Source organism: Epinephelus lanceolatus, chromosome 9 (genome assembly GCF_041903045.1).
Source record: "Epinephelus lanceolatus isolate andai-2023 chromosome 9, ASM4190304v1, whole genome shotgun sequence".
In the NCBI taxonomy this organism is placed as follows: Eukaryota; Metazoa; Chordata; class Actinopteri; order Perciformes; family Serranidae; genus Epinephelus; species Epinephelus lanceolatus.
Window position 1 is genome coordinate 25583952 of NC_135742.1, and position 26665 is coordinate 25610616.

The 26665-nt window shown below is 39.7% G+C and overlaps 3 protein-coding genes across 5 annotated transcripts; all 3 read left to right on the forward strand.

Moving 5' to 3' along the window:
* The first annotated feature begins 962 nt into the window (after positions 1 to 962).
* Positions 963 to 8041, forward strand: slc2a11b (solute carrier family 2 member 11b). Of its 3 annotated transcripts, XM_078171092.1 has the most exons (13): positions 1005 to 1097; positions 2945 to 3111; positions 3233 to 3331; positions 3524 to 3684; positions 3786 to 3910; positions 4016 to 4145; positions 4477 to 4625; positions 4937 to 5124; positions 6043 to 6153; positions 6965 to 7066; positions 7166 to 7241; positions 7345 to 7472; positions 7591 to 8041. In XM_078171092.1, exons 2-13 carry the CDS (start codon positions 3040 to 3042, stop codon positions 7783 to 7785), a joined length of 1536 nt encoding a protein of 511 aa, XP_078027218.1. In that variant the 5' UTR covers positions 1005 to 1097; positions 2945 to 3039; the 3' UTR covers positions 7786 to 8041. The 3 variants fall into 3 exon arrangements, with proteins under 3 accessions (XP_033476131.1, XP_078027218.1, XP_078027217.1); XM_033620240.2 differs by lacking the exon at positions 2945 to 3111 and having other exon boundaries at positions 963 to 1097; XM_078171091.1 differs by lacking the exon at positions 1005 to 1097 and having other exon boundaries at positions 2803 to 3111.
* Positions 8042 to 9876: 1835 nt separating this feature from the next.
* On the forward strand, positions 9877 to 17540 carry rbm19 (RNA binding motif protein 19). Its single transcript, XM_033619784.2, has 24 exons — positions 9877 to 10024; positions 10115 to 10297; positions 10381 to 10494; positions 10724 to 10765; positions 11240 to 11483; positions 12092 to 12357; positions 12451 to 12510; positions 12619 to 12697; positions 12810 to 12881; positions 13043 to 13252; positions 13335 to 13465; positions 13603 to 13730; positions 13876 to 13972; positions 14846 to 14956; positions 15086 to 15286; positions 15377 to 15446; positions 15555 to 15700; positions 15799 to 15859; positions 16093 to 16172; positions 16271 to 16326; positions 16542 to 16658; positions 16760 to 16865; positions 16982 to 17102; positions 17198 to 17540. Exons 1-24 carry the CDS (start codon positions 9989 to 9991, stop codon positions 17278 to 17280), a joined length of 2814 nt encoding a protein of 937 aa, XP_033475675.1. The 5' UTR covers positions 9877 to 9988; the 3' UTR covers positions 17281 to 17540.
* Positions 17541 to 17650: 110 nt separating this feature from the next.
* Positions 17651 to 26358, forward strand: plbd2 (phospholipase B domain containing 2). The gene is made up of 12 exons (XM_033619785.2): positions 17651 to 17898; positions 19683 to 19776; positions 19884 to 20042; positions 20138 to 20238; positions 20345 to 20559; positions 21718 to 21812; positions 21958 to 22118; positions 22461 to 22556; positions 22662 to 22733; positions 25254 to 25406; positions 25492 to 25654; positions 25789 to 26358. The coding sequence occupies exons 1-12, from the start codon at positions 17678 to 17680 to the stop codon at positions 25957 to 25959; spliced, it is 1701 nt and encodes a 566-aa protein (XP_033475676.1). The 5' UTR covers positions 17651 to 17677; the 3' UTR covers positions 25960 to 26358.
* Positions 26359 to 26665: the final 307 nt, after the last annotated feature.

Here is a 26665-nt window from a genome sequence, read left to right on the forward strand (position 1 = left end):
TGTTAGTAAGTGTATTATAAAGTCAATATACTGAGTCTGGTTGCTCAAATATTTTTTGTACATTACACCCAAATGAGTTTTATTTGAACTGAGGGCTTCTAGCTGTGAATCACACAGTGTTCCTGGAGCTGCTACAGTCACATGAGTGTTTCTTTTATCTGGTGTCTGTGGAGCAGCTCATTGCCACACACTGCCTGCTGCCCACAAAACTTAACTGAGCATTTTTCAGGGGGACAACAGAAGTGGGAATGGGGAATAATGTGTTAACTCTATTTTGGGGTGGATTTTTACTTTAAAGCTCAAATGGCCAGGTGCTGGCATGACCACATTTTCAACGGCTCTTGCAGGATTAAAAGTTTTTGGCTGGTAGACTACTCCATTCTTGGGGTCATGCATGCAGAACGGCATGCCCTCAAAAACCCTGATAGTGCTTATGGGGTGATATTGGCAGAAATTGATGCTGAAAATATAAACTGTAGTTTTTCTTTATAAGACCTAAAGTTACTCAACATGATTTGATGATTTGGTGATTTCTTATAGTATTTTTCTATGACTTGACAATAACTATGATGGGAAAGCACTTAAAACAGGATATTTATATGGTCATACATGTATTTTTAAATATGATAATAACTTGTTATTGTAGTTCCTCTTTCAGTAATCACAATATATTCAACAGAATATTATTTTAAACTACTGAAAATGCTCTTTCTAGACAGCTGTATGAATCAAAGGTGCTCTTTCAGTCTCCAGTGCTCTACTGATCACAGTCTTTAGGCATATGAATGCAGAACTCTTTGGGGTCATGCCTATATGTAGAGTAAGAACTGGGTACATCAAGTGTCCCATTCATTTTATTTAGACAACAAAGGGTGAATAATATTTCTGTATTTGGGTCAGCAATCCCCCCCTTTAGCCTCAGCATGAGGCAGGAATGTGCTTTAAGGAGTTAATGAGTCCCCCCCCACAATAGGCTGCAGTTATGTAAGTGCTTCGGCTGAAGTGGAACATCCATTATAAACGCTTCATGCAAACATTATTTTACAGCAGCTTCCAAAATGAACTTCAGTGAGGAGCCTGCACAATCAAAGAGAAAGGTGAGTTCAAATCAACCCTCTGTGCAAATTTTCGTAACACCATGTTGTCTTTGTGGAGCAGAGTGTGCCTGGAAAGCCATCTGCCCAACAGATGTTGGGGTTTATTTCTTATTTGTTTATTGTTATACTCATTGCATGATGCTTAAATTAATAATGAGCAGTGCACAAATCAGAGTGAAGAAATGTAAATGTAATCAAATGTAGTCCATATATCATTAAAGGCACTCTTTATAAAGGGGTTAAAAGTGTAACAAATGGTTTATTAATTGTTAATAAATCTTTTCAATATGAAATGATAAAACAATATATTTCATGCTTTGCAGATCAAGAACAAGTTTTGGGTTGCCAGATTGTGAAAACTCTCTGGTTGCTGCTGATCCTTTGTGCTGTGCTTTGTATTAAGGCAGTTGTGAATACAAGTAATCCGTTAACACATATAGGTTTCTCACATAGCCTACAATCAATCGTGTCTTAGATAGTGATGCCAAAATATAGCCTGCAATAAAAATGATCCATGCCCTTAATATTTGACTATAACAACATTAAGATGTAACCTTTAAGCAGAGAAACCTCTGTCCAGTTTATCCATTAACCTTTTTAAATGATCATTCAGACAGAATGTAGCTGCTGTAAATGTTCACATCACTTCACTGAGTGCTCCTCTGAAGTATGAAGCACAGGGGGAGTCAACACTTTGTTTACTGCTGATTGTAGCCTATATTATCAAATTATTACAGTACATAAATTCTTATACTCTCAGCCTTTTTACATCTGCACATCTTCCAGGCCCATGTTGATTCACAGATATAGCCTATTTAGGGACTGCTCTTTACTTATCAGAAGATGGGGTGCTGCAGTGTGACTTTGTTTTTATAAGCTACAAATATTTTTCCTTGAGCATCACTGAGTGACTGGCAGAAAATGCATGACCCTTCCTCCACCACAAATTAGTTATTAGATTTTGAAAGTGTATCCTTTGATGTGTGACAGTTAAACATTGAAGACAAAATTCTGGAGTTTGGTTTTTAACTCTTGTGGTGTTTGCTGGTTAGTGCTGGTTTATTTTTGGCCAATTTTTAAGAGAGACATGTGTGATTTTGATGAAAAATCATTATATTAAGCTCAGATTTGGCTATGTGTTTTTTTCTAACTGAAGTGTTCGTAGCACATGATGCGTCCAAGGACCGCTGGAAAATTTGAAAATCCAAGTATTTCTGTTTTTACAATTTCTTGTTATAAAAGTTGTAATTTGGGTGATTTTTACAGACAACATGCCTTCAAACCTGGCATGTTTTCTTTAAAAATCTGGAATCTGTGGTGCAAAAACAAAAGAAAATGCAAAATACAACTATTTAAATTAGTTTGGTCCTCCCAAAATAAATAACACACAAGTCCCTCTCCTGTGTTTAACAGTGCTCTAGGGCTGCAATACAATCATGTGTAGCATCCTCACATACATCATGGCATGTAGACTAAATGTGTGGGGAAAAGAACAAAATATTTTTAAAATATTGTTACTGGAGAAAACAAAACAAAACCCAAAAAACTCAGGTTTTTGTGAGACTCGTGCTTTTACTCCCCATAGATCTCATAAGATACTGAATGAGGTCTGCACCACTGTTTGTCTCTCAGCAGCCAGTTTAGACCAATTTTGCGCACCAGCTTGTCTTCAATTGGTTAAATGTGCTCTTCTTCTGTCCTTTGGAGAAATAAAAGCGAGGTGGAGTTCACGTCTTGGTGCATTTGCGATCCGATGCCGTGAAATATTGATAAACACGGAATATTAAAGCGGATTGTCCTCAACTCGCGGTCACTTCATGACCACACATCACTTGTGTCATCCTCAGGAAAAGCTCATCCTCCCGTCGTGATTTAAGATTCCTGCTGAGAGGAAACGTTACGTGAAGGACTCTGTTATTTTGAGCAAAACTTGAGGGCCAAAATGCCGACAGAATTCACGGATGAATATCAGCCTTTGCTTATAAAAGAAATCAAAGATAAAAAGCAACCAAAGGTATGTGTATAATGATGAAGTAAGAGTTTAAGATTTAAAAAAGAGGATCTGTTGGTGCGATGGGATGCAGATTTTTATCCATGATTGAGTAAATATTTGTTTTGTATCTGTTTTATTGCAGTTTCCAAACAGAACACTTGTGCTGGCTGCGTGTGCTGCGTGTATTGGGGGGACCTTTCAGTATGGATATAATGTGTCTGTCATCAATGCACCCACAATGGTAATAATCCTACTATCTGTCACTGCATTGTTAATTGTGTACTCATGTTAGTTATTGCACATTAATGACACAATATACAGCACACATCCTGACACACTGATGTCTAATATGCATGCTCAAATATATCTTTTAAATACAGTAGATCAGGGATCAGTCATTTTTATTTCACCTGTTATATATGCATGTCTCCAGCATGTGCACAGTTTCATCAACCAAACCTGGAGGGAGCGTTACCAAACTGACATATCAGCAGATGTTCTCACCCTGCTTTGGTCCACCATTGTGTCCATATTCACCATTGGGGGACTAATAGGAGCAACAGTCGGTGGGACGTTGTCTGTGAAGCTGGGGAGGTATGGACAAGAAAATACTGTGACGTATTATTCTCCAAATGATCCTATTTTCTCAGATTATATCTCAGTTGTGAAGTTCTAATGTGATATTGCTGTTCCAGGAAAGGGGCACTGTTGGCCAGTAATGTGTTTGCATTACTGGCTGCTCTCCTGATGGGTCTGAGTTACCCTACTGGATCATTTGAGTTACTCATCATTGGACGTCTTCTCACAGGATTGAATGCAGGTAAATACTTTTTTAAATGCATTTAAAGAGTGTATTCCTACATCCCAGTGATTGTTGCATGTCAAGCTTCTTAAATGTAGCTTTAATTGTGTTTTATTCTCACAGGCATTGGCCTTTGTGTTCAGCCTCTGTATTTGGGGGAAATAGCTCCGACTGCATTTCGTGGTGCCATGGGAATGGGAACCTCTATTTTCCTCACTGCTGGGATCTTGGCAGGACAAGTGATCGGCCTCAAGTGAGTGAATGTTTGGCATTTTATAATCTGTAACCACTTATCCTATATAGGGTCGCGTAGGGTGTAGCTGGAGCCTATCCCAGCTCAAATTGGGGGCGTACTACGCTCTGGACAGGTCACCAGACTATCGCAGGGCTGACACATAGAGACAGGCAACCATTCACACAGAAATGGCCCCAGGGTTTGAACCCTGAACCCTCTTGCTGCGAGGCAACTAACCACCACTGTACATTGATTTTCACTCAAAATTAACCTATCCGCAGCATCTGTGTTCACAAGATTGAATTTCTATTTTGTGATTTTGTTTAGACATGTCTGTGTGATTTCACAGAGAGCTCCTGGGCAAAGCAGAGCACTGGCCCATCCTGCTCTCCACCACATGTATCCCAGCGATCCTGCAGCTCCTCATCCTGCCCTGGTTCCCTGAGAGCCCGCGTTACCTGCTCATTGACAAAGGAGATGATGAGGGATGTAAGAAAGGTAAACTAACTGCAACTACAAAGTTACTTCCTTTTCGAAATCTGTACGATTTTATTTTTTGCCTACAAAGACTGTGCACATGACAGTGTGGTTTAAAAGGCTGTGGACTTCTGTTGTCAGGAGTTAACAGAGTTACATTTGTCCTCATGGCAGTGAGTTTAAGCATGTGATGAACATTCTGCTAACACAATAATAATGTGAGATGGTTTTACGCAGGAAACCTTTTGATCAGATTCTCAGTGGACCAATGAATAGTGCATGTGAAGAAAACTACAATCACCACGCTTGTCATGTGTTTTCCCTGTCTGCAGCTCTGAAGCAGCTGCATGGTGCAGTTGGCTGTGAAGGTGGATGGGAGGATATTGAGAAGGAGAGGAATAATTTAGCCAATTTCAAGGCCAAGAAGCCCTGGGAGCTCTTCACTGATCGCAGTGTCCGCTGGCAGCTTCTCACCATCATGCTGCTCAACATGGCACAACAGCTGAATGGCATCAATGCTGTACGTACATGATGATACATGACTGTTGTCTTCCAGTTAGGCATGGGACAATATTAAGATTAAAGCCAGGCCTTTTTACGATTTGGAATGGCATCATATCTTTGATAAGAAATATGCTGATGCTTGATCAAGATATTTTGTTCTTTTTGTGGCTGGTTCGTTTGCAGTCTGTTTTTGCAGAGTCCCTTTTTATTGTTGGTTGCCCAGCAGTCTCTTTGTGTGCTGCTGGACATGATATTCACGATTATGCCAATAATGAAAATGTTGAATAGTAAAGAGAGAACGGGACCCAAAAGTGCAACTCAGACAGCTGTTCAGCTGGAAACAGGTTGGCAGGCTGGAGTGGCAGGCAAACAGGTGACCAGTGAGTGTGGATCTGACGCGCAGAGAAACAAGGTTTAAGCAAAAAAAAAAAAAAAAAAAACACAAGGAAAAAAGCAATAAGCAACAAGTAGGCCATCGTTAGTACCTCAAGGTAGACTGAACAATCCGGCGGAGACTGGACTGGACTTTCATGTGAGCAGGCAGATTGGCAGCAGGACTGATGAGTGCCATGCCCAGATACATAGACATAGAGAGACAAGCAAGCAACTAGAAGAAACAAAGGGGAGGGAAAAAACAGCTGACACATGAGGATGAAGGAAATGCGCAGACTGTGACAGAAAATTCACCACACTCAGCTTATAGTGAATGCTTTCTATCATAAACCAGGATAAAATTTTTATATCGTCCCATCCCTACGTCCAATATCCTCTGTCCAGCTGTTTATTACAACATTGAATTTATTCATCAGTGCCTGTATTGCCAAAGAACACCACCAAAGATTACTAAAAGATGATTGTGATTGATTGAGTGGATGATTTAAGGCAAAAGCTCTAATTTATTTGTATATGTTCTTTTTGTCTTTTTTTCTTGAAGATTTACTTCTATGCAGGTTACTTGTTCAGACAGGCTGGTATTCCTGCTGATAAAATACCATATGTGACCGTTGGCACTGGGGCCTGTGAATGCATCACAGCTTTAACATGTGTAAGTATGAGTTTTATATTTTAGCTGCAACCAGCAGCTCTATAGCTTGCTCTGTTGGTCCACAACAATTTCCTCACTGTTTGGCATCCACAGTTTTTGTAGGAGGCTGAAATAGAGATCATGTCTGTGTTCATGCCAACTGGCTTACAGGAGGTGTGATAATGAGATTGGCCTAACGTAAAGAGGGGCATCATTTCCAAAGGGATTCACAGCTGAGGATTTTGTGCAAAGATTGGTCATAAGCCAGAGGACAGCCAATTATTTTTTCGTGCCACTGGCAAAAAGGGGCAACATGTAGATGCCATGTATTGTTTAAGGAGAGGTGGATGCATAGGTGTAGGTTTCAGGGTGGACGTAGGGGACACGTCTCCCTCAGTAGTTTGAACGTGTGCATTTGTCCCCCAATAAAAGCATTAATGTAGCAGAGGACTTTTATTTTGACAAAATCAAAGACATAAATACCATAAATCGATGCAGCAAAGGCACAATATGGTGCATAAAATTCACCAGAATGCAGGAAGTTATGTATTTGATGCTCAAATTTTCTGGCTCTGCAATCCCCAGCTTCATTGAAACAATACCTACGCCCCTGGGTGGATTCATGAGTGTATGTAGGAGCTTGTTTTTATGCTCATTACTTTTGCACAATTCTGATTCTTCATGCTAGAGAAAAAAGAAAAAATAAGGATAGCTGCACGACAACAGGATTTGCAAGAACAAAAACTGACAATACCCCATGAAAGGTCAAAGTAAAATAAAGAGTTTGCCTGGAGAGTGTTTTTGGTCTTGTGACATGCTGTGTGTCTCACAGGGTATGCTCATCGACCGTCTGGGAAGGAAAGTGCTCATCACGGGAGGATACACACTGATGAGCATCTGCTGCATTTTATTCACACTGACACTCTCTTTTCAGGTATTTAACCTCAAGACCAGACAGTGTAAAAAACAGATCTTTAAACCATAGTTTATACTTTGTGCTAACACTCTTTTTGTGTGATTTTCTGTCTCTCAGGATGCCAGCCCGATAGTTCCATACTTGAGCCTGGTGTGTGTATTTGCCTTTATCCTCAGTTTTGGCTTAGGCCCAGGTAACTCACTTTATCCTTCCACTGAAGTCTTTCTTTGAGAGCTGCTGTTGCACAGTGATTGTAACTAACAGTGATTTCTTTTGTTGTTTCTTCTTCTGTGAAGGTGGCATAACCAACATCTTGACCACTGAGCTGTTCACGCAGACCACAAGGCCTGCAGCGTACATGATCGCAGGGTTTTTGAACTGGTTCAGTTTCTTCTTCATCGGCCTGGTCTTCCCTTTTATCGTGGTAGGTGTCCAAAAAGTGTATCTTCATTTTGGTACATTTCAGATCAGGTAACTAAAAATTGTGGATGTTTGAGGGAGAGTTGGACTCACTTGTGTTATATTTTAATGTGTTTGCACAGATCGGGCTGCAGCAGTACTGTTTCCTGGTGTTTTTGGCCGTCTGCTCCTTGATGGCGATCTACATTTTCTTTGTTGTTCCTGAAACCAAGAACAAAACGTTTGTCGAAATCCACAATGAGTTCCACTCATCCAACAACAGAAAGGCTCGCAGTGCTGACGGAGCAGGGACGACACTGTTATCTACTTCAGTATGAAGTATAACCCATAACTCAGGGGTCGAGCATTTGTTATTTATTTTATGTCTCACAACATTTATGTTACAAAGATGAGCATCTGCCATGAGGATTTTAGTCCACAGATCACTGTAGAAAATGTGACATGTTACCTGTAAACTCTGGTGCCTGGCTTGAATTGCCTTGAGATGTATAAACACATCTCTAAAGTTCACTTACAGAAATAAGTCTTAATATGTAAAATTTTGGTACAATAAAAATCTGTTTGTATAACTTTTATAAAGAGTGTCCCATTGAGATTTTTCAGTAAAGATCAATTCATGAAAAAATGATGCCTAATCAGTGTGAAGAAGCCTAAAGTGAACTTTTTGTGCCATTTAGGCTGTCGGATATTTCTGTTTACTGACTTTTCAGTGTGGCATGTGACCTGAAGAACAAAGGGTTCAAATGTGTCTCATGCATGTATTTGCAGGGCTGGAAGGAGTCTCAGAAGTATTGATATGCCCTAAATATGACTCAAACAGCCAAAATATTACATGTATGAAAAACTAAAAGAAAAAACTGTGAAAGAGCTCATGTGCCCTCTTAACTATTTCAGTATGAATACATGTGGCAACCAATCCCTCTAAGTAAACCAAAAGTTAAAGATGTTGACACACACTTACCTGCACTAATTGCACCGCAACAGCATAAAACTGTTGTTTCATTGTTGCCTGTTTCAAAAATAGCATCATGTTTAATCAAATGATTGTTTGTCTGAGTACCTGTCGTAAGTATTTGGCTCAAATTCCCAACTCTTATAATAGGATTAAAACAAAGCACGGTAGCCACGACTGGAGGAACGTGGGATAAGAATAGATTTCTTTCTTTTGCTGAAATTCCTTTCTTTGCCAGAAGAACATCCCTAATTTCAGGAAATATGCTTTGTGATGTGAAAAATCAACTGAGAAGAATAATGTGAACTGGTGCTTAAACTGGAACTGGAATTATAATGGCCCATTATAATCTTCTTATTTATGTTTTTCTGAGACATAAATTACCAAAAAAAGGCACCAGCTCACACATTTGCAACATAAACAACAATAAAAAAAAAGGTGTTAAAATAAAGTTTTGACACAGGCCCCCTGAACAGGACAAGGCCTCAAGATAAGGACTTGCCTTAAAGCTGCTTATCTCTTCAGATGATGTTGATCCTTAGCGTTGCATATACTCAACTAGTCAATAAAATAACCACAAAAGTTGACCTGCATTTAACCTGGGATGCCCTCAGCAGTTCAGCCTTGTGTATGTGCACTCAGTACCCACTTTACACCGTCAATGGCCAGTCAGACTTGATTGCAGCCTGCAGGGTCTGCACACACCTTCTAGCTCCTGTAGGTCTTACAATAAGGCTCTTATGCTGAGTACTTATATTTGCAGGGACACATAGATCTAGAATCCTTTAATTCGTTAGGATGATAAATGTCGCTTTAGTAAAACTTTCTGTCCAAAATTAAAGATACATTAATCAAATTATTTTTAGAATTTGCTTTTGAGGTTTATTTAAAATTCAAATGACTGCATAGGGCTCTGGATTACTTTTGTTTTGCCAGTTATCCAGGTGCATCCGGTCATGGACAGCAATGAACGGCAATATTGCAGCATAAAAAACACTCTGTTACAATTAGAAGTCATGTTTGGAAAATAAAACAAAGTAATGTTTATTTTTGTTGTTTTAATATGTAGGCTAAAAGTGAATATTTTGATTCAAGATAAAATGTGGTTATCTGTGCTTATATATATATAGGATGAACAAGATAATTGCTGCCCTCCATGGGCCCCTGTGGTGGCTTGGCCCCAGAAAGGTCCTCCTTATGAGCGGCCCTGTGAGCTTGGGCTAAAAATAGGCTACTCAAGTAGAGTACAAGTAAGCCTTCTTTTAAATGTACAGCTGTAACACTATTTACGTGAATGCACTTCTATATTCACCTCTGATCAAGGACAGTAGTAATTACAGTAATTAACAGGGGCAGAGGGAGGTTGAGAGATGATAGCCCTTCACCCTCCTGTCCAGCAGGTGGCGATGATGCGACGGTTGGAACGCAGCAGATCTTAAACCAGAGAAGAAGAAGAAAGCTCCTCCCACTCAACATGGCGTCCTAGAGGAGAGTCCATGCTCGTTTGTTGACATATATTTAAAACACGTAGCTTATGCTGTATTTGTGGATTTACAACAACTATAACTATGTCGAGACTCATCGTTAAAAACCTCCCTAATGGGGTAAGTGACCCGCCCGGACCTGAGCAGACATTTTGTGTAGTTTCAGCCTCGCTGAAGATGTAACTGTGTACCTGTGTGTCTTGTGTGCAGATGAAGGAGGAGAGGTTCAGGTCGATGTTTGCTGGCTTTGGCACCGTGACAGACTGCTCTCTGAAGTTTACCAAGGACGGCAAGTTCCGCAAGTTTGGCTTCGTGGGTTTTAAAGCGGAGGGAGATGCGAACAGAGCTCTGAAACATTTCGACAAGAGCTTCGTGGACACGTCCAGAGTGACGGTATGGCTGCAATCACGAGCCTTGTTTACGGTATTGGTATGTTTTCCACCTGTGAACGCCATGTTTAACGTCATGTATTCCAGGTGGAGATGTGTAAGGCCTTTGGAGACCCCACTAAAGCAAAAGCCTGGAGCAAACACAGCCAGAGCTCAGCCCCGGAGAAACCCTCCACTCCTGCTGACACTGACAGCAAAAAGGTACCTGCACACTCTAAATGACAGGAGAGAAGTTACAGGAGAGCCTCTGCATGATCACCATAAAGCAACAATATTGTACAGTCATATCCACCATGTCCAACTTTGTCCTACTATAATATTTTCTATGTTACTGTCTGGATAACCACAATACACTGAGTTGTCTTAATGGAGGTAATTTAAGTTCTGCAGCGGTGTCACCTCTATAACCTCTATTTTTTCCTTCCTTTAGAAAAAGAAACAGAAAAAGGAAACCAACAGCACACTTGGAAATGTGAGTAAATGTGTCAGTCAGCAACAATGTTTGTCTGCTGTTAAATGTTTGCTATATATGATCTGTACATGGATAAGATGGAGCCAACTCAGCACTGCTTATTAGACATCAATATTTTCTTGTACCAACAAAAATTATATTGAAGAAATTTTGCTGAAATTTACCCAGCTCTAAATCAGCCTGACTAAAATGTGTTAGATATGGACATTATTTGCACGTTCATTTCACAGATTTGTCAGGCCATCAGTTTATTTTATTCAATACTGTCTTCTCTACATCATTCTTGTCCTGATCTACATTAAGATACTATAGATGACTTGGTATACTTAGTCAATACTTACATAATTTTGTTGTGTATTTAAAACCTTCAACTTTGTCATTGACTGCCTGTGATACTTGATTATTCTTTTTCCTATTAAATGTTATAACATTGACATTTCTTATTATCCTGTGTCCACTTGTTGCATGTCTCAGCTGGAAGAGGACCAGGGATTCAAGGAGTTTCTGTCAGTACATCAGAATCGAAGCCAAGCACCAACCTGGGCAAATGACACTATGCAGCAAACAACTGAACCTGACAGTGGACAGGTGAAAACCCAGGGCAAGAAGAAACCTGCTTTGGATGATTACCTCAACTTTGATTCAGATGAGTCAGAGGATGAGAATGCGGATGAGGAGGAGGAGGAGGAAGAAGAAGAAGGAGATGATGAAGATGAAGGTTGGTAATGGTGGTGTTTGTGTAGGTAGATGAATGTTTCCCAGTTTAGGGGCTGTTCCTCTGAAGTTTTGATTTACATTGTCTTTAATTTATATTTTATCATAAACCAGTTACTGTCAGTTATCCATCATGTGTTAATAACTTCTTCACGATACCCAGTTTATTAGCGGTATTTACGCATTTTGTGGCATTTTAGGACAATTTTCAATTCTAAACCTGGAAATGTTTGACTTGATGGTCTCGTGTAGAGCAGTTGGTCCAGTCTGACCTCCAGGACTTTTTAAGGGTCCATGTTTGTGGGCCATGTCCTTTGGAGTGTGCAGCCCCTAAAATGGGACACAATTGGTGGTTATGAATTAAAACAAATCTTGACTTACAAATTTTTTGTCACCAACATCCTCAATTTACACAGTCAAATAGATAAATACATACCAGGAAAAGTGTGGTATACTGATTACAGTGTTCCAAATTATGAGAAATGAATACATTTATGACTGTATTACAGATGCTTCTCAATACAAGCTCAGAAATATACCCTATGAATGGAAAAGCAAAGAAAGAAAAAAGTGCGTGCATGATTGATGGTGTATGTATTGTGTTGCTTTCAGGTGCCACTAAAGAAGCAATGAAGTCTGGCTTATCAGATATGGAGTACCTGCGCTCAAAGGTGGCAAAAACAGATGACACCATGGAGGAGAGTGGAGAAGAGGATGATGATGATGAGGGTGGGGATGAAGATGAAGATCATGGCCCTGTGCAGCACAGCGACAGCGCCTATGAGAGTGGCGACAGAGAAAACATGTCAAAGGTTAAAACCTCATTTTTGCCTGAGGATAAGAAGCAGAGCAAAGTGAAGAAAACCGCCAAGCAAGAGGTGACTGTTTAAACAAATCTATTAGTTAAATATCACTGTTCAATACAGCACAGTATTTGTTTTCTGGTTTACACCCACACCTTTTTGTTGCAGATGGAGCCAACAACAGAGTTCACAGTGAAGCTGAGAGGAGTCCCGTTCAATGTGAAGGAGGTGAGTAAATAAGAGCCTCCTGGTTTCAGAGGTGCAGTGACGATATTCTACATCATATATTTTAATGTTCAGCATCTATGACACAAACATATTTTTTATTATCAATAGCAACAAATCCGAGAGTTCATGACGCCGCTTAAGCCTGCAGCAGTCAGGATCGGGAGGAACGAAAGCGGAAATAGAACAGGTTTGTAATTGAAAGTATAATAATGTACTCTGACAATATTTTCATCTATTTATGTTTATGTTGACTGTATACAGGCCCATGTATCAACACAGGTGTCACATGTGTGTTTCAGGTTATGTGTATGTGGACTTGCACTCTGAAGAACAGGTGGAAAAGGCCTTGAAGAAGAATAAAGACTACATAGGTAACTTCTCCTGCATGATGTCCAAGCTTTTTTGGATTCTCTCTGTCTCTTTTTTATATACATATACGTGCAAATAAACTTAAAAAGATATATCCACACCCTGTGTTTGTGACGATGACTGTTCTGGCCAGCAATGACAAACTTTCTGTCTGTGTTTTAAGGTGGACGTTACATTGAGGTTTTCCGTGTGGATGCCTCTGGGGGTAAGGGCAAGAGAGACAGAAAGGGAAAAGAAATCGACAGAAACTTTACCAGGAAGCTTAAGGAGGATGAGGAGGAGGAAGATGTTGCAGAGTCAGGTCGACTCTTCATCAGGAACCTTCCTTACACCTGCACTGAGGAGGAGATCAAAGAACTGTTTGCTAAACATGGTAAATTAGAAAAAAATGTCACTCAAGTTAACACAGACTTCCACTCTTATCCTTAATGATGATAGTGTTTCAATCTTTGCAGGTCCTATATCTGAGATTGTCTTTCCTATTGACAATCTAACCAAGAGACCTAAAGGATTCGCTTTCATAACGTACATGATACCAGAGAATGCTGTGACAGCGCTGGCTCAGCTGGATGGACACATATTTCAGGTATTCCATCTCCAGCAGATGTTTGAGATATTTCTCTACTCCACAGGACCTGTAATGGCTCCTGGATTTGATCTTACAGCTTGCATTTCAAATCATGTTGAGATCAGATAGAAACATCTATTCTCTGGTACTTTTAGGGAAGGATGCTTCACCTGCTTCCCTCCACACTGAAGAAGGAAAAGGCTGACTCTTCAGATGCTGGTGGTCCTGGCTCTTCATCTTACAAACGGCAGAGAGATGCTAAAAATAAAGCTTCAAGTACCAGGTATATTTTTAATTACATCAACCCTCTGCCTCTGTGTCTCTGGCTTCTTTAACTGTACTCACAAGGATGAATCATTTTATTTTTGTGTCAAGTAAATACATGAGCTGTTCCCCATCCCACTTCCTGATTTAATGTTTCCTTCCAGCTCCCACAACTGGAACACCTTGTTTCTGGGCACAAGTGCAGTGGCAGATGCCATTGCTGAAAAATACAACACCACAAAAAGCCAAGTTTTGGACCATGTGAGTAGCGCTTCATGCTCTTCTACATGAATGTTCCCCATAACACGTTCCTCAACTCCAGCATTAATGAGTGTTCAGTGTTTGAAAACATCCCTGCATTAAAACAATGCTGTGGGAAATGCAAACCAGTAAACCAGTGAGAGGATGAAGTACGCTCCAAATCCAGTTTGACTAACTGATCTATGAGTTGGAAGCCTTATCAGATGCCAAAACACTGCATATGGATTTTTTTTTTTTTTTATTAAAGGGACAGTTCAACCCAAAATCAAAAATGTGTATTGTTACCTTACCTGTAGTGCTGTTCATCAGTAGAGGTTGTTTTGGTGTGAGTTGCAGAATGTTGGGAGGTATCAGCTGTAGATATGTCTGCCTTATGATGAATATAATGGAACTAGATGGCAATCAGTTTGTGATGCTCAAAGTACCAAAAAATACATTTGAAAAACTCCATAACAATGTCTCTTTCCAGAAATCATAACCCTGTAACTTAATCCACACATCTACTGCTAGCTTACCTAGTACCACTGAGCTCAATAACATAACAGCCCAGCCAAGGAAGACGCCATTAATGTTTACTGTCACGCACTGTCACAAGCCTCTTGTCCATGAGTAGATGCATGCCTTCTGTGCGCTGATACAGTTGGTGGGTGTATTTCTGTAGAAAGAAAATAGTTCCTCTGTGTAACTGCTCACAACAAGCTCTGTGGGTCTGTGACTTTGTGTGTTTGTTTTTGCTTCTGATTCAAATATAAAGGAGGGCTGGTGGCTGTGTGAACTTTTTCCCATCACATCAACATGTGAATCCTTAAGCACACTGAGCTGTGCACATTTAAAGTTTCTGTATACCTCTCTGGTCCTTGCCCTACTCTGTAGGAGTCAAAGGGAAGTCTTGCAGTGAGGATGGCTCTGGGTGAGACACAGATTGTTCAGGAGACTCGGCAGTTTCTTCTAGACAACGGTGTCAGTCTGGATTCCTTCAGTCAGGTAGGTTTAATACAAACTCTCATTTTCAACAATTTGTTGCAAAATTGCCTTCAAACAATAACCGTGCCTGGAATCCACTTACTTTGGTTAAGGTTGTTTCCTGTGCGTGTCGTTTCCTTTGACACACAGGCGGCAGCAGCGAGGAGTACAACTGTGATCCTGGTGAAGAACCTTCCAGCTGGAGTGACGGCATCAGAGTTGGAGGAGCTTTTCTCACCTCATGGCTCTTTGGGCCGGGTGGTGCTGCCGCCCTCAGGCCTCACCGCCATCATCGAGTTCCTCGAGCCTACTGAGGCGAAACGAGCCTTCACTCGGTTGGCCTACAGCAAGGTATGTATAGCTTTATAGTAGCAAAGCCTGCATGTGTATCATATTTTTTAAAAGCTTGTCCTGTACTGACTGTATCTTTGAAAACCGTAGTTCCATCATGTTCCATTATATTTGGAGTGGGCACCTGTGGGGGTGTTTGTGGCAGCCAAACCAGAACCAGGTAAAATCCCTCAAACACATTCCTAAAAATACAATACTAGACAATTTAAGTACAAGTTAGTAAGTGCTAATTGGAATAACCAAACTATCTTTTGATCTATCCACTAAGTATTAGAAAAAGAGCAGGTAAAGAAAGAGGAGAAGAAGGATGGAGAGGAAGAAGAAGAGGAGGAGGAGGAGGAGGAAGCTGCTCCTGGTTCCACACTTTTCATTAAGAATCTTAATTTCAGCACGACAGAGGAGAAACTACAGGAGGTGGGTCAATTCATAAATTTAACCCTCAGTTACTTTTCATAACACTGAGTAAGGAATTATCAGAGGATGACTAAAGTTGTTTTCTTCATTTGTTGCAGACATTCTCCAAATGTGGCAAGATCACGTCCTGCACCATCTCCAAGAAAAAAGATAAAACAGGTATTTAACATTTAAAGTAGGTTCTCCCACATACATAAATAAAACATTCACCAGCGCTGTATATCTTGATTTAGGAAAAAATGTTGATTTATGAATGTAATAAAAGTTGAACACACAGGATTCTAGTAGAAGAAAACATCTGTATTCTGTGTGTCCTCCCAGGGTTTACAAGAGCATATGATAACATTTATATTCTTTAAACAGCCACCTCACAGTGTTGCTTTGATTTCCAGGCAAGACGTTATCCATGGGCTATGGTTTTGTCCAGTATCAGACAGCAGAGGCAGCACAGAAAGCCCTGAGGCAACTGCAGGTACCATTACCACCCTTTCTCTTGTGGAAACTTTAAAAGCCTTTTGCTACAGCTTGGTTTTTGGCTGAAGTGTGTTCTTTGTCTCAACCCTTCACTAGCACTGTTCTGTGGATGATCACCAGTTAGAGCTGAAGATTTCTGAGAGAGCCATAAGGTAAGATGTGCATCAGAAGGCTTTAGTGAACTGCAGCCAGTCTTAAAATATTAGTATCTCTATCAACTGAAATATGCATTATAATATCACTTGTTGGTAAGTTTTTCAACATTTCAAATGTTGACTGTAAACATCTGTGGGGTAGGATTTGGCTTGCAGTCTGACATGCAAACCTCACTTCTGTTGTCAGCACTTAGTTTTTTCCCTGTGTGCAGAGCTACTGAGGTGTCACGCAAGAAGAGGCAAGACGAGAAGAAACAGACAGGATCCAAGATCCTTGTGAGGAACGTCCCCTTCCAAGCCTCTGTCAGGGAAATTCGGGAACTCTTCTGGTAGCCGTCACACACACACAACTGATTTTTATTCTCACAAAGTGTGGAGAAAGTTGGAGCAAGGTGATTTAATAATACTATGATTTATTTCCTTTTGTCAGTACTTTTGGAGAGCTGAAGACAGTCCGTCTTCCAAAGAAAGCAGCTGGTTCAGGGAATCATAGAGGCTTTGGCTTTGTTGACTTCCTCACCAAACAGGACGCTAAGGTTTGTGCATTATGTAAGCTTTGAGACATATATTTAGGAAATCTACTGTCCTCAAGTGCTACATTAAAGTGAACATTACTATGGTCATAAATGCTATGCCCCTCTCTTCTATATAGAAAGCATTTGCTGCACTGTGCCACAGCACCCATCTTTACGGGAGACGCCTTGTGCTGGAGTGGGCTGATGCTGAGGACACAGTAGAGACACTGAGACGGAAAACAGCCGAACATTTTCACGGTAAACCCACAACCTGTTTAAATAACAAACAGAAATCAAAGCAGCTGCACTGTTTATTCATTTCTTTCGTCCATGTTGTTAATCCTCCCTGTCAGTGGCCACCAAGAAGAAGAGGAAAGCAGAAGTTATGGAGGGCATTCTGGAGACGATGGAAACTGGTGGAGACGGAGACAACTGAGTTCCCTGAACGCTGCTGCCTCTGTCAAAATCTCTGCCCAGTGTTTCTGTTTTTTGTCTGTATAAATACAACTGAACAACAAAAGGACCTGAGTGGCGTGGGCAGAATAAGCAATTGTTCTGAGTTTATCAGCTGGTGGAAGTTTTGTGGAAAACCAATGGATTTATTAAATTACACCTGTTTTGTACAGAATGATACCTCAGAGAAATATGACTAGACTGATGTTTGTTTTATATAAAATTTTATTTCATGCTTTACAAGTTTTATGTCTCATGTTGTGTGTTTGTGTAAGCCACTGACATATTGAGTAAAAAACATGGGTATTTTATTTTGAAACCCTCCCTGGCTGTCAGGTGACCAGTCACCCAATGTTATCATGTGACTTCTTCATGTGAACATGGCGTCCAGACCAAACAGGACGTCTGCTGGTGGACGTTATAAAATATTTTTAAACGTTTTAGCTCTTTTATCCGGGTTGTGTTTCATGTGTGAGTCTGTTGGAGCTGAAATACGAACCGCTGTGATTGACAAACAAAGCGGACAGCTGTCGGTCATTGAGGGATACCGAGCAGATTTTGTGGCCTGGGCGATCTTTACTGATGACATAGAAACGTCAGGGTGAGTTGAATGCAGGTCTTCATCATGTAGGTCCTTTTATCTGGGTGGACTGTAAAGCGGATGGATTTTGTTTAGGTCAAAATATATATATATATAAAAAATCCTTTTATCTTTTACGGCCTGTGAATCTCTGCCAGCTAAACCAGCTCATATGACAGACAAAGCAACTGCAGCATATTAGATACTTAAACTTTTCAATTTGTGCACGAAATGTAATTTCGTAAATGTAATTCAACATGCATGTGAAATAGTGATCGTGCCATATAGCCTACTAAGACCTAATGGGGGTGTGCCATGTCATCTCCTTCACAATATTACCGGTTTGTTTTAATTTGGGAGCTTTTTAAATGTGTAATTTGTGGTAGATTTTATATTGTTGAACTTTTAATATTGTATACAGAATCTGAATATCACTCTGAGTTACTGTTGTTGTATACAGACCAATGAAATGATGTAATTATTTTTATTTTTTACTGAATTTTGAAGGCAAACTGAAATGTTAAACTATATCATTTATTTTTGTTCCTTAAATTAATAATAATTTTTTCCCCCCGAATTTGTCATAAAGTCAAGACTTTTGTTATCGCAGAAATACCCTGAAATATGGGGATATTATTTTAGGGCCATATTGCCCACCCCTAAAACCTATTATAACATATCAACATATCATTGGTAGTAAAACATAATAAAAATATGTGTGCACACACACACACACATATATATATATATATATATATATATATATGTGTGTGTGTGTGTGTGTGTGTGTGTGTGTGTGTGTGTGTATATATGAATAATGACACAAGTAAATGCATACTAGAACGATTTTTTTTTTTTTTTTTTTTTTTCATATTTAATTTTTACCTCTAAAACAACATTACATACACAAACTGACCAACAATCATACTGGACCATCATACTGAAAAAATAATGACACACACACGTAAATACATACTAAATATTACAATACCAAGAGAGGATATTCATCCAAAAAAAGGCCATTAAAATGTTTTAAATCAATTAAATTACAATAGAAGGGCACAAACAAGCTGAGCCATATTAAAATCAACATACAAAGTGAATGCTCCAGACATAAAGCAGTGAAAACACAGCATCTGGTTATTACATCTCCAGTGCATGGTCCTCTGTTGTCTTTTTACTTATGTACATAATATACAAATTTTCATTATTTTATAAGTGATACCTTGTCTAATCTATAACATAATGAAAATGTTTCAATCAGTAGAACCTAAAGTGAACTCTTCATGTGAGTGTTTTATCCAACCAACCCAAAAAATATTAAATTTACAATGATATAACAATCAGTCATTTGCCTTTGATAAATGAGCTACATTATTTTAACCTGCTGACCATTAAAATAATTGCCAGCTTAAGTTCTGTTGTTGACTGAACAAACAGCTAATTCTTTCAGCTCTAAATTTTATTCTAATCTGTTTTGTGCTTCTACAAATAGCATAAAAACAAGTAACAGTAAACTGTGACAGGAGAGGTTAAGATAACCATACGCCTATAACGGCCTCTGTGCAAATTAATAGTGGTAAAAATCAATAAATGCATCAGTTGGTTAAATAAAAACAGACACTGGACACAAGGACATAGAGAAAATAAGCTGCATAACACAGAATAGGCAACGCTGATCAGCTGACAATCATTTGAAAAAGAAAATAAGACTTGAGTATTGGAAATTACAACAACAGAGGGTGTAACAACAGAATGATAGATGAGTAATTAAACATCAGTGTTCACATGTTCTCTTTTTTCAGCTGGTCCTTCCTGGAGATCACTACCAGCAGTCAGTACAATGACAGTATCCAGGCTTATGCTGCTGGCGCAGTGGAGGCTGCTCTCACTTCTCAGGTCAGTCCTCAGGCCTGTTTGTGCTCTACTTACCAAGCAGCCAGAATGTTGTATTTACTTATTCTATGTTTGATTTAATCTAAAGACCTGGTGTATGTTTGTTTTAGCTCATCTATAAGCACTGGATGAACACTCTCGTGAATTACTGTGGGCCCTTCACGTCTGAGTCTGCTTACTGCCAGCGCCTTAAGGCTTTCATCACAACCAATCTGCAGTGGGTTCAGGAGCAAATAGAGAAGCAGCCAAGCTCTCCCTACTGGTACCAGGTACGTTATGAGCATTTGTAGGATGAATAAAATCCCTTGCATCGATACAGAAAGGCCTGAAATAACATGTTTCATAATCTGTTTCTGCTCCTTAGGTGCGTCTGGCACTGCTGCAGCTAAAAGGTCTCGAGGATAGCTACAATGACGAGCTGTCGTTTCCAATAGGGTCATTCTCCCTCAACCCATTTGGCTTCCTGTAAGTGGCTATCTCCATTTGTAATCAATCAAACATGTTTCTTCACAGTTCTTGAGATCATAATTGTTGTTGTCTCACACTCTTTACTGCTACTCTTCACAACCAGACTTTTCCAGTTGGGTGGAGATCTGGAGGACTTGGAATCGGCTCTCAACAAATCCAGCCAAACTCGACCTCTTGGATCTGGCTCCTGTTCTGCTCTCATTAAGCTGCTGCCGAACAATAAGGAACTGCTGGTGTCACATGACACCTGGAACAACTACCAGGCCATGCTGCGCATCATGAAGAAATACATGTTTGCCTTCAGAGTTTCTCCTTCAGGTAGACTACTGATGCAAGTGTGTCTCCTGATCATCCTTACTTCCTTTCCTGAGTCCCTCATTACTTACATTAAATGAAGAGTTCACCATTATAGGAAAATTTGCTTATTTGCTTTCTTCACACAAGTTACATGAAAATATCAATGCCAGTCCTGTTCTTGTACAGTAACCAGGACATAACCAGGACATATTATTTCGTCAAAACATTGAGCTTTGAACTATGACCCTCCTGCTCATATATCTGTTATCTTGTAGATAAAACGAAATACCATTTGCTGAGCTCGCCAGAGACAGAGGTCAAATCAAAGAGCTCTGCTGTTGTTACTTTGCTATGTATATAGTTTATGTAGTTTTAACTTTAAAGATATAAGACTCTAACATATTCACAACAGAAAATTACCTGTATTTCTCTGTTATTGTATTTTTATAGTTATGTCCTTTGTTTGTTGGTGGTCTTCATGGTTTTTTGTTCATTTAAACAATTAATATTCCTGCTATTACTATTCATCTGGTCATCAGTCACCTGAATGCACTGTTATCCATCACTGCAGTTTCTGCCAGCTGTCAACAAGCTGTCATCTGTTTGTGGCTCAGTCGTTGTGATGTATCTTCTGCTGTGCAGAGGATTGTGGGTCAGAATAGCTGACAAGCATGCAGCCTTGCCCTCTGCAAAATGCGGCCGGATGCAGTAGGACATCCTGGTGTTTTTGGCATACTGCATTTGTCATATTATGTATTGGGACACACAAAGTCTCATCGTGGCATACTTAATAGTATGGTAGTACAGGTATTGGAAGGCACAGACCATCTTGACTTTTAAGAGACCTCAGTTGGTTGCTTGGCTAACTCATCGTGACAAGATTCAGGAAAAAGTCCAGCGCATAAAACCGCAACTCTATTATCTGTTATGTGTTTATTAGTGAGCTACAAAGGTGCTGGCTGTAACTGTTAGCCAGGCTAGCTGCTCCCTGCCCCGTTTCCAGTCTTTTTGCTATGCTAAGCTAAATGGCTTCTGGCTCTTGCTTGATATTCAGGGCCTCTTTTTAAAAATCCGAATTTGTAACCAAGTTTGAAGCTGCGGTAATGAACTTGCAGTGTTGTTGCTGTCTGTAACATGTATTCAGATTACTCTGTGCTTGATTTTTTTTTTTTTTTCCAGATGAGGATCTTATACCTGGAGGAACTCAGGCCTTCTCATCTTATCCTGGATCGATCTTCTCTGGAGACGACTTTTATATCATCAGCAGTGGTTTGGTGAGATCTAGCTGTACTTGGCGTAACAGACTTGAGTGTTAAGAACAAACTACAGGATTTAAATGTGTTCATTATTTTACTTTTGGTTACAAATTCAGTAATGCTAGAAAGAGTTTCTTGTTCTTTATCTGTCTTGTGTCTCCAGGTTACTTTGGAAACCACCATCGGGAACAGTAACCCTGCTCTGTGGAAGTTCGTTCAGCCCACGGGAACTGTCATGGAGTGGCTGAGGAACATTGTGGCTAACCGACTGGCTGCTACAGGCAAGGAGTGGGCCGACCTATTCAGGAAGTACAACAGTGGAACGTGAGTTTTACACATCAGGAAGAAACTGGCTCTCATGACTTTTTAACCTTCATTATCACTACTTTGTTTTAATGTAATCCAGTTTCTGTTGTCTGCTGCCTTTTGTCCTGTGTTCAATATTCCTGTTGATGACAAAATTACATATGATTTTCTGTGACTCTACTGCAGTGTGGATTGATTTGAGTAAAGGAAGCAGAAAAACACTTTATATTCAGGAGTCGCATGAAAAGTCAGTTGACTGCTGTGAAATGCTGAATCAGCTGCATACAGTTAACTGAAATGTTAGTAGGTTAAAGGTTGTGTGCTCACTTTTGACTGTGTTTGTGTTTGTGGGCTTTGTAGGTATAACAACCAGTGGATGATTGTGGACTATAAGCACTTCACTCCAGGGAAGACTGACATTAAAGAGGACCTCTTTGTTGTGCTGGAGCAGATTCCGTAAGTCTTTGCATCCAATCTTTAATCAGAACACAAGATTATTTCAGTATTTATATTTCTGACTTCTAAACCTGTCACTTAAAATAAGCCTTTCTAATGCTGCAGGGGACTAGTTGTTTACAGTGATAAAACTCAGGAACTGCTGGAGAAAGGTTACTGGGCAAGCTTCAACATACCGTAAGTATCCAGTTTAAAAGATTCATGTTAACGTATATTATAGATTACTTGTAGTCTGATTCTGGTATATGTAAAACTGTCTTTTTTTCATACAGTACAGGCCAAAAGTTTGGACACACCTTCTCATTCAATGCGTTTTCTTTATTTTCATGACTATTTACATTGTAGATTCTCACTGAAGGCATCAAAACTATGAATGAACACATGTGGAGTTATGTACTTAACAAAAAAAGGTGAAATAACTGAAAACATGTTTTATATTCTAGTTTCTTCAAAATAGCCACCCTTTGCTCTGATTACTGCTTTGCACACTCTTGGCATTCTCTCCATGAGCTTCAAGAGGTAGTCACCTGAAATGGTTTCCACTTCACAGGTGTGCCTTATCAGGGTTAATTAGTGGAATTTCTTGCTTTATCAATGGGGTTGGGACCATCAGTTGTGTTGTGCAGAAGTCAGGTTAATACACAGCCGACAGCCCTATTGGACAACTGTTAAAATTCATATTATGGCAAGAACCAATCAGCTAACTAAAGAAAAACGAGTGGCCATCATTACTTTAAGAAATGAAGGTCAGTCAGTCCGGAAAATTGCAAAAACTTTAAATGTGTCTCCAAGTGGAGTCGCAAAAACCATCAAGCGCTACAACGAAACTGGCACACATGGGGACCGACCCAGGAAAGGAAGACCAAGAGTCACCTCTGCTTCTGAGGATAAGTTCATCCGAGTCACCAGCCTCAGAAATCGCAAGTTAACAGCAGCTCAGATCAGAGACCAGATGAATGCCACACAGAGTTCTAGCAGCAGACCCATCTCTAGAACAACTGTTAAGAGGAGACTGCACGAATCAGGCCTTCATGGTCAAATAGCTGCTAGGAACCCACTGCTAAGGAGAGGCAACAAGCAGAAGAGATTTGTTTGGGCCAAGAAACACAAGGAATGGACATTAGACCAGTGGAAATCTGTGCTTTGGTCTGATGAGTCCAAATTTGAGATCTTTGGTTCCAACCGCTGTGTCTTTGTGAGACACAGAAAAGGTGAACGGATGGATTCCACATGCCTGGTTCCCACTGTGAAGCATGGAGGAGGAGGTGTGATGGTGTGGGGGTGTTTTGCTGGTGACAATGTTGGGGATTTATTCAAAATTGAAGGCACACTGAACCAGCATGGCTACCACAGCATCCTGCAGCGACATGCCATCCCATCTGGTTTGCGTTTAGTTGGACGATCATTTATTTTTCAACAGGACAATGACCCCAAACACACCTCCAGGCTGTGTAAGGGCTATTTGACCAAGAAGGAGAGTGATGGAGTGCTGCGGCAGATGACCTGGCCTCCACAGTCACCGGACCTGAACCCAATCGAGATGGTTTGGGGTGAGCTGGACCGCAGAGTGAAGGCAAAGGGGCCAACAAGTGCTAAACACCTCTGGGAACTCCTTCAAGACTGTTGGAAAACCATTTCAGGTGACTACCTCTTGAAGCTCATCGAGAGAATGTCAAGAGTGTGCAAAGCAGTAATCAGAGCAAAGGGTGGCTATTTTGAAGAAACTAGAATATAAAACATGTTTTCAGTTATTTCACCTTTTTTTGTTAAGTACATAACTCCACATGTGTTCATTCATAGTTTTGATGCCTTCAGTGAGAATCTACAATGTAAATAGTCATGAAAATAAAGAAAACGCATTGAATGAGAAGGTGTGTCCAAACTTTTGGCCTGTACTGTATATCTATTTAATGTTTATTTGTATATGAAACAAGTGTCATGAAACAATGCCACACACTACAGCATGGGCCTTTAAAATACATAACACTCTATTTTAAGACCCTGCGCAAGGAAAATACAAGAATACAAGACTGATGTGCTGGAGATAATATGGCTCAGTGGAAGCATATCACTTTTATATATTTTCAGTCTGTCCCAAACTGAGATTATACTGGAGGGGCATCCAGGAATCATTAAGCACATTGTTTAAAACTCAAATACCCCATGAACTTGGAGATTCTTTTTTTGGGCTATGTTTTGTTTTTGAAACAGAGGAGGGATACAAAGCTGCCACAGCCCCTTTTGGCAACAAGTAAAAAATCAATCAATAGAAGGTGGCCAAACCTAGTACCACCTACTTTGGTATGGAATAATTTTAGAACTACTTGTATTTAATTTGAGAAGTTGACTTTCTTTTTGAGGATCCAGAAGAACAAAGTCTGGAATAAATGGATCGAATTTATAGCCCCATAATGAACAGACTTTGTATGACACCATTAATGTGTAACTTCCTTTCCTCTTCTCGATAAGAAAAGTGGAAATGTAAATTGCCTTTGTTCTAATGTAAATAATTAAGTTTATTTACGGTGTATGTGATGGGTGGATGTTTTGGACAAGACACAGACTATAATATAACAAAACACCATAAAACAGTAAGTACCAGATTATTAATTCATGACTAGACTGGATCCTGACTGGGGTCATTTTAAACTCAAACTGAAACAAGTTTTAAAGAGGAATCAATGTGCTCATATGCAGGTACTATGAGGAAATATTCAATGCCAGTGGCTGCAATGAGCTGGTTGAGAAGTTCGGCCCGTGGTTCTCTCTGGACCAGAATCCTCGGGCTCAGATATTCAGGAGAAACCAGACAGCTGTCACGGATGTGGACTCAATGGTCCGCCTTATGAGGTACAAATAAACTTAGTCAATAGATTTAATTTTTTTATATGCTAATGACGAACATGTATTTATGAGATGCTGTGTCTCTTCTCAGGTATAATAACTTTAAGGAAGACCCTCTGTCAAAGTGTGAAGGCTGTGATCCACCTGGGAATGGAGAGAATGCAATCTCAGCCCGTTCAGACTTGAACCCAGCTAATGGAACATATCCATTTGGCGCTTTAAAGCAGAGGTCACATGGAGGAACAGACATGAAGGTTTTGATGTTTCTCATTTAATTTCCTGCCATCTCTCTCAAATCTTTTCTGTGTGTTTGTCTCAAATGAAACTGACTGTGATATGTTAAAGAGATGTTTGCTAAATCTGATGCACTGTGTGTGTTCCTGCGCAGATGACCTCCTTTGGGATGTTTCGGGACTATGGTATGCTGGCAGTGAGCGGGCCAACATGGGACCAGGTGCCACCCTTCCAGTGGAGTACTTCACCTTACAAAGACCTGATACACATGGGCCAACCTGATACTTGGGCATTCAAGCCCATAAAAGTCACATGGACTCCTTAATTGTTAATATGCTGTATATAAAAGTGACATAATCAGTGTAAATTCTGCCAGCTGTTTGAAGTTTTGACAAAGGGAAATTATATTTTAATGCAGCGGGACATGACTTTTATGAGCACAATAGTCATTTTATGGATTCTTGCAATAATATTCATAAAGTATTGCAATATAACAGTATTGCACTATTTGCATAATTAAAGCACATAATGTTTAACAGAGCTTTTAATGTGAGGCAATATGAACAATAACTTTACAATCTTGCTGTTGTAAAGAAGAAGCTTCTGCATTAGATTATCTGATTTTAGGTTTTTGCAGATAAATATGTGAAAATGTAAATTCCACTTTTTTCAATTTTGATTTCTCATTGAGTTATTGGCATTAAAATGTTGCTACAGGACACCACTTTTCTTTGGAGAGATCACTGAGTATGATTATTGATACAGATGCTGTAATTTAATGTCACTGTGAAAGCAAATGTCTTAATCATGACTTAAATAATTTGGGTCATTCCATGCTAACTGTTTTACTTTTTTTACTTTACTTTTTAGTAATCAAATACATTTTTTTTCTTTAGTTCTCAAAAAATTAATATCTCCACTAGTTTTTACTTAGTGCAAACAAATTTGGATTCTGTTTAGTGTTAATGTATTTCCATCACATCAGTCAATTTGTATGCATAAAAACTGAGTGCCACAGATCTGGCTAAATA